Source organism: Camelina sativa, chromosome 11 (genome assembly GCF_000633955.1).
Source record: "Camelina sativa cultivar DH55 chromosome 11, Cs, whole genome shotgun sequence".
In the NCBI taxonomy this organism is placed as follows: Eukaryota; Viridiplantae; Streptophyta; class Magnoliopsida; order Brassicales; family Brassicaceae; genus Camelina; species Camelina sativa.
This window is the reverse complement of record NC_025695.1, coordinates 8,316,336-8,324,284: the sequence shown is the minus strand read 5'-3', so window position 1 is coordinate 8,324,284 and position 7,949 is coordinate 8,316,336. Positions and strand designations below refer to the sequence as shown.

General features: G+C 36.0%; 2 protein-coding genes across 2 annotated transcripts; both read left to right on the top strand.

Annotated features, from left to right (window-relative positions):
* LOC104722374 (AAA-ATPase At4g25835) lies at positions 2,358-4,362 on the top strand. Its single transcript, XM_010440526.2, has one exon. It carries the CDS (start codon positions 2,761-2,763, stop codon positions 4,237-4,239), a length of 1,479 nt encoding a protein of 492 aa, XP_010438828.1. The 5' UTR covers positions 2,358-2,760; the 3' UTR covers positions 4,240-4,362.
* LOC104722373 ((DL)-glycerol-3-phosphatase 1) lies at positions 5,652-7,638 on the top strand. Its single transcript, XM_010440525.2, has 6 exons — positions 5,652-5,927; positions 6,236-6,460; positions 6,647-6,707; positions 6,853-7,000; positions 7,128-7,207; positions 7,328-7,638. The coding sequence occupies exons 1-6, from the start codon at positions 5,663-5,665 to the stop codon at positions 7,458-7,460; spliced, it is 912 nt and encodes a 303-aa protein (XP_010438827.1). The 5' UTR covers positions 5,652-5,662; the 3' UTR covers positions 7,461-7,638.

Here is a 7,949-nt window from a genome sequence, read left to right as displayed (position 1 = left end):
TCCCTGTCATATACTTAGATTATGATATGATGGGTTTATGAGGGAGCGGTGATGAGAAAAGGAAGGGAGCTCATATATATAGGAAAGTTTATAGAGAATGATAGAAATATGGAGAATGAAGACTTTAGACTTGGGATTAGATTTTGTTGGTTTTTGCTAGTTTAGGATTACACTTGCCAATGTGCACATGCAGTCTTTGACACCTAGCACAATCATGCACTTAAGCCTTAGACCAACACTGACCAACACATGTGTAGATCTCAGCCATTATCTTAAACATCCAAACTAACTTAATTTCATAGTTCTTTAATCGGTTCTTAACCAGGCTCAAATCCTCCAACTCGAAGAGTATGTTTCTTAAGAATTATTTTTCTTCAATTTTCTATGTTCCGAAATCCACCAAATGTGTAAGCTAAAAAATAGATCCACTAATTTCTTTTTCAAAAATAACCTCGTAAATATACGTTTACTAGTATGAATTTGACTACTTGAGTATATTTTGTTCATAACGTTTACTAGTATGAATTTGACTACTTGAGTATATTTTGTTTCTGTATTATATATAGTCGAATGGATAACAGGATGAGAACGTCCTAAATTTTAGTAACGGCCAAAATTTAAATTTATTCCATTGTTTTGGTCAAACATTTATTTCCTCTTTATGGCCCAAATTATTAGGAATATCCCCAATATATTTATGTATTTAGATTATTTCCTTATGTTTAGTCAAACACAATATGAAAAAAAAATGAATATACATAATCAGTTTTCCTTTATTTCAGAAATACAAATATCGCATGCTCTTACAAGCTACACTTTCTACTCAAGAGGTGTACATGTAACATAACATGCTTTTTGATAGTATAATTTTCTCTCTAATCGTAAAAAAAATGTTTCCCAAAAGTCAAAGAAATGAAAAGTTTGTCAAAGCAAAAGATATATAAAAAAGCTAGTACTGTAGTATCAAATTGTGGCTTTGATTACTCAACCGCCTCTTTTGGAAACTAGATGTTCAAATGACTACCAATCATCATGTTGGTTGGAGATGATATTTGAGATGAGCGGTTGGAGTCCATGGAAGAAGTAAGTGGTTGGAAGTGATTTTGAGCGGTTGAAAAGATGAAAACCAACCACCAAAAAATATGAGTGTTTGGCAACTTCGGTTGCAAACGAAGAAGATTAAACAATTGTTTTTATTAAATATTTGTTCATAATGATGATTTTTTTAAAAAGTGGAAAATATTAACGTGTATGTAGTAATACATGTGAAGAAATTAAATTTGATTGGATTTTCAATTAGTGTGATAAACTTTTATGTTTTGTTATTAATTTAGGCTTTAAAAATATATACACAAATTTAATTTACTGACAGATTCACTTGTAAGAACTTATAATTAGCCTAATTGTAGAACTAAATTACAATTATATGTTTAAAATGTTTTAGATAATCATCACAACAACCATTAATATTTCAAATTAGGAATTTTAAAATATATTTTTATTGCATACAATTTTTTAGGGCTGGGCAAAATAACCGATAACCAAATAACCGACCGAAACCGAACCGAAAAAAACTAAACCGAACCGAACCGAAATTCTTCAAATACCCGAATGGTTAGTAAAAATCTATATCCAAACTAACCGAAACCGAACCGAACCGAACCGACAATTAAATGGTTAACCGAAATATCCGAAAACCTAGAAGATATCAAATATTATATACTTAATATTATGCAAAACTATAAAATAAACTTAAAATATAAATTATTTCTAGATTCAAAACAATTAAATATTTTAAATAATCAATATATGTAAATGTTATTATTTTGAATTTACAAAGTTAAATACTATTTTGTAAAATTGAATCCATATTTTTCCCTTTTTTGTATTTTTGTTATTGTATATTTGGTTAATTTTGGTTATATTCGGTTAGTTTTGGTTATATTTGGTTTATTTGGTTAATGTTAATATAATTTATGTTAGTTATGGTTATTTATTTAAATAACCAAACCGAAACCGAACCGAAAGAAACCGAACCGAACCGAACCGAAATTTCAAAAATATCCAAATGGTTACTATATTACTATATCCAAAATAACCGAAACCGAATACAACCGAACCGAAACCGAATGGTTAACCGAATGCCCAGGCCTACAATTTTTATAATTTAATGGTTATTAAGTTTTCATGTTATAAAATATAATATGTTCTTCCATATTTTATTATTGAATTAAATTAATTTAATTTTTTATAATTTAATATAACATGTACTATTCAACCGCTATAATGCTACCAATCAAGCAAAATACTCAACTACTCTTTCTTCAATCATATTATCTTTTCTATCCACTATCTTTAACCGTTTTCTTTTCAACTGTTCAAAATTTTCTAACCGTCTTGTTTAAATATGGTCACCAATAAGAGCCTGTATAAATTGACAAACCCCTTTCTTCTGGATTTCTCTTAAGACACATCAACCCGCACCATCACAACCCTTGATAACTAAAAAAGCCTCCTCCTTTCTTTTTTCTTTTATCCGGGAACACGAGACTCGTTGTTCAAGAAAACTCTCTCTGCCAAAAAATCAATAGATTTTGAACGAGACAAACCAATCAAATCCCCTCGGTTTCTCAAAAACCCATCTTCTCCTTTTTTTTTCTTCTTCTCTCACCTTGTAATTTAGCCGTAAAGTATTCACCTTTTCAAACTCCTCAAAAGCTCTCTGCTTCTCTCTCTCTCTCTCTCTCTCTCTTCCACACGATGAGAGAGTATTGGACATCTTTGGCTTCGTTACTCGGCGTTTTAGCCTTTTGTAAAAGCCTAATGAATTCAATATTCCCACCGGAGCTCCGTTTCGCTTTCTTGAAACTATCAAACAGAGTATTCAAACTCTTCTCCACCTTCTGCTACTTCGACATAACAGAGATCGACGGCGTCAACACCAACGAGCTTTACAATGCCGTCCAGCTTTACCTCAGCTCCTCCGTCTCCATCGCCGGAAACCGTCTCAGCCTCACACGCGCCGTCAACTCCTCCTCCATCACGTTCGGCCTCTCCAACAACGACTCCATCGTCGACACATACAACTCCGTCACTGTCGTATGGGAACACATCGTTACGCAGAGACAAACTCAAACCTTCGCTTGGAGACCAATGCCGGAAGAGAAACGCGGCTTCACGCTCCGGATCAAGAAGAAAGACAAGAACTTGATCCTTGACTCTTACTTGGAATACATCATGGAGAGAGCTAACGAGATTCGCCGGACGAATCAAGATCGGCTTCTCTACACGAATTCACGAGGTGGGTCTCTTGACTCGAGAGGTCTTCCTTGGGAATCTGTTCCCTTTAAGCACCCGAGTACCTTCGATACACTCGCTATGGATCCGGTTAAGAAGCAACAGATCATGGACGATCTCACAGATTTCGCTCAGTGTCAATCTTTTTACCAGAAGACAGGTCGGGCTTGGAAAAGAGGATACTTGCTTTACGGACCACCCGGAACAGGGAAGTCGAGTATGATCGCTGCTATGGCTAACCATCTCCGGTACGACATCTACGATCTCGAGCTCACGGAGGTCAAAAGCAATTCAGAACTGAGGAAGCTCCTGATGAAGACTAGCTCCAAGTCGATAATCGTGATCGAAGACATTGATTGTTCGATCAATTTGACGAACCGGAACAAGAAACAGAGCAATGAAACAGAGACCGGTTTTGTCGAGGACTCCGGTAATGGGAGCACGATAACGCTTTCAGGTTTGCTGAACTTCACTGACGGTCTTTGGTCTTGTTGTGGCAGCGAGAGGATCTTTGTGTTCACGACGAATCATATTGATAAGCTTGATCCTGCGTTGCTAAGAAGTGGAAGAATGGATATGCATGTACACATGAGTTACTGTACGTTTCCATCGATCAAGATCTTGCTGAGGAATTACTTGGGATACGAGGAAGGTGATCTCAACGATGACGTTTTGAAGGAGATGGAGGAAGTGGTTGATAAGGCTGAGATTACTCCGGCTGATGTAAGCGAGGCTCTGATTAAGAACAGGAGGGATAAAGAGAGAGCTGTGAGGGAACTGCTGGAGGATTTGAGAAGTAGAGCGAAGAGAAATGAGAAGAATGGGAGTTTGGAAGAGCAGGAGAAGATGGCTTTGGATAGTATCTATGCAGAAGAGAACGGAGGAGGAGGAGAAGAGGAAGAGATTGAGGATAACATTTGCAAAAGTAGTGATGATTATTAAGTGTTTTTTGTTTGTTTTTTGGTTTCGTTGTTCTTGTAAATTTGTAAACGTTCTATGTTTACGCAATGTGAAAAGTTGTGTGACCTTTATTATTAGTTTTGGGTAGTGAACTTTTTGAAGTAAGCAAATAAAGTGAATGTAAGAAGAGAAATGAAAGAGCTTGAAACTTAAGTTAACATATGCAAGTGGCGGTGGTTAATTAGATTTTTGTATGTGGGGATCGGATCAGAAAATGCAAGGAATTTCATTGGTTACCAAATATTACCGGGAATTTATTTATATAGTCACACATACTTGTGGACAAATATTGGGTTGTGTTATGAATTATGATGTTATCACGGAATGATATAACGTGGACAGTTACCAAAAGACAAAAATTTCCTGATTAAGTGGGTTTTTATTTCTGATTAAGAGTAAAATGGAATTAGTTTGTCGTAAAAACTAAAAAGTGAATGTCCTGTGGATAAGATCAATGCCTTGTCAACAATGTCAAAGTACAAAATACAGGACAAGCCTTAAGACAAAACATTGATGGTCGACATTTGTTTTTTCTTCTAAATTTCTTATAGCATTCTTGGACTAACCGGACCTCACTATATAAAAAAATGGCATGTGTCGATATAACACATTTCGTACTTACTTTATTCTGAATATTGACAATTTTATAAGCAACAAAAAGTTTATGCTTTTGTCAGTTGGATCAATTAAAGTGGATCTGTCCATGGACTCTATTAATTGAAATATGAGTGTATTGTGCATAGATAATAAAATAGTATAGGGACTGTGTGTGATTCGGTAATATTTGGATGTCTCTCTAAAAGAGTTGGAGTTTCCGAAAGAGATAAAATAAACAAAATGTATTAACGTCCTGAAAATAATAATTGTGTACAAGAAAATATCCAAAAAGATGAACCGAAAAGGTAAGATTTTTGATATTTTTTCATACCTTTCTGTGTTTTTTTGGATTCGGTGAGAAACAAAAGGCAGATTTGATTTTAGAAGTGAGTTGGAGATGATGCATGTACATTAGGCTTTTGTCGGAAAAGTAGAGAAAAAATACAAAGACTTCTTAATATCTGACGTGGATTCACACTTTTACGTTTCTTTGCGTCTCAATTTTTTTCATTTAAACATGTGCATGCAATTTTTAGATCTCGAATTTGTGTATCCAAATTTTTATGGGCATTATGATTTATTTATTTAAAATACTTTATTTAACAGATAAAGTAAAAATAAAATTACAGACATAGTTAACAAGATTCGCCCAATTATCTATTTGAATAAGTTGAATTTTTTACAAATTATCTATCAAAAATGATGAATTACAGGCTATGAAGCCCAAAATAAAGCCCAATTAAGAGGGACGTTTATATACAGAAGACGTCAGAGGTCAAATATGTTAATTAGCGTCGTCAACAAAACTATGATAGCAACTCCGACGACGACTACTAGATTCGTTGCTTTAACAAACCCATTCCGATCTTCCTCCTATAATAAGATTCCGATCTCCGTTTCTCACTTTCCCAAAGGTTTTCCTCAGAAACCACTGATCAGAGCTTCATCATCAAATCTTCGATTCGTAGCTACGATGTCGTCGACCCCTGCCGCTGCCGTCAACGCAACCGTTACCGAAGCCGGCAGAGGAACCATCACTCATGTCATATTCGACATGGATGGTCTCCTTCTCGGTAACTTCTTCTTCTTCGATCCTTGCCTTTGTTTTTATAATGTAGTTCGTGTTTTTTTTTTAATCACTGTGTGAGTTCTGGTCCGAAAGTTGGAAACTTTAAGGCTTTTATAAGAATCTGGTTTCTCTAGTTTCAAAGTCTCAGAGCTTCATTGATCAATCAAGTTCCGATTGGTTCTTAGTCGAAAAAATTGTGCTGTGTTAAAAAAAAAAAAAAAAAAAAAAAAGGAACTGTCTTTGCTGGTGTTAAGTTCTTTCCGGTGAGCAGAGGAGCATAGCTTATGCTAAAGTTTTGTATTCTTTTTGCAGATACGGAGAAGTTTTACACGGAGGTCCAAGAAAAGATACTTGCTAGATACAATAAAACATTTGATTGGTCTTTGAAAGCAAAGATGATGGGGAGAAAAGCCATTGAAGCTGCTAGGCTTTTCGTCGACGAAAGTGGAATCAGTGACTCTCTTTCAGCTGAAGATTTCATTGTTGAGAGAGAGTCCATGTTGCAAGACCTCTTCCCTACTAGTGACCTTATGCCAGGTTACAATCCGCATATTGCCTCCTCTTATTGAGAAATTGATTGGTCTTTGCTGATGATGATTAGCCATTCTTTCGTTTAATGCCTCTGTTTCATACTCTTTTTGAGTCACTAATCACTCTAAGAGTACTAGTGACTAGTAGCCAATGTGACTAATCACTAATCCAATATTCATCCTTTTATTGCAGGAGCTAGTCGGCTACTTAGACATCTCCATGGGAAAGGAATTCCAATTTGTATTGCCACGGGGTATCTATCTCTTTCTCCATTAGCACATTCACTTCTTGTAATAGATAACTAAGAATGCAAGTGGCGCTTTCTTCAGCTTCTTTTTATGAATTTATATTTCTTTCTTGGCATGTCTGAACTGATTTTGGCTTCTCTTTTGATGCAGAACACACACTCGACATTTTGATCTCAAAACACAAAGACACCGTGAGCTTTTCTCGTTGATGCATCACGTAGTGCGGGGAGATGACCCAGAGGTGAAGGAAGGGAAGCCTGCGCCAGATGGCTTTCTTGCTGCATCCAGGAGATTTGAGGTAACACATATGATTAATAAAACTACTATACATATATAAGTACCATAGTATCAAGATAAAGCTCTCATATTAGCATGTGTATCGATCTTGTAAGTTAATGTCTCCCTCTTCGTTGCGGAATTCATAGGACGGTCCTGTAGATCCACGGAAGGTTCTGGTGTTTGAAGATGCACCTTCTGGAGTCCAGGCAGCTAAAAACGCTGGAATGTAAGTGGCTTTCTTGTATAACAGTTTCCAAGTTCTCTCAGCGGATGAGTAATTTTAGCGGTTCAGTTTGAGCCCTAAAAGGCCTAGCTAAAACATCGTCTCTGAATGGTGTGTGTGTAGGAATGTGATAATGGTACCGGATCCAAGATTAGATAAGTCCTACTGTGGTGTAGCGGATCAAGTTCTGGCCTCTCTGCTAGATTTCAAACCAGAGGAATGGGGCTTACCTTCCTTCCAGGATTCACACAACTAAAACCACAAAGCTTTTCAGAGTAAACGTTATCCTCAAGCTAACGATACTTGACTGGTTGACTTTGATTCTTTAGTGATTCAAGCCTGTATCCCTATTACTAGAAAGATCATTGCAAATTGTAACTTCGTATTGCGGTCATTTGAAATAATAATATTCCCTTTATAAAATAATTCCTCTACTTTATAGATGGCTTATGTGTCGGTAGCCAAATTCGTAAGCAAGTCTTTGCTTCGGTTTTTGTAGAAACCGACATGATTGGTACATTACATTGAATGTTAAAGTCATACCCAATTGCATATCTCTCTCCAAACCAAAATTGTTACTTCAATGAATGCAACAGGCGTCGTTGATGCAATTTATAACATACAGTACACACATATTGATCGCTTTCTATTCATTGCTTTCTATCATATCAATATGTTTAAGTACAAGTGATTGAGGTTCAGATCATCTGATAATTAAAGGGGACGCAAAGTTTGGCGAATCTTT

Excerpts from the sequence above, each read along its gene's own strand:
- LOC104722374 (XM_010440526.2), top strand. The coding sequence starts at position 2,761 with ATGAGAGAGTATTGGACATCTTTGGCTTCGTTACTCGGCGTTTTAGCC.
- LOC104722373 (XM_010440525.2), top strand. The coding sequence starts at position 5,663 with ATGATAGCAACTCCGACGACGACTACTAGATTCGTTGCTTTAACAAAC. Across the intron at positions 5,928-6,235 it reads CATGGATGGTCTCCTTCTCG|ATACGGAGAAGTTTTACACG; the intron begins GTAACTTCTTCT and ends TTCTTTTTGCAG. Across the intron at positions 7,208-7,327 it reads GCAGCTAAAAACGCTGGAAT|GAATGTGATAATGGTACCGG; the intron begins GTAAGTGGCTTT and ends GTGTGTGTGTAG.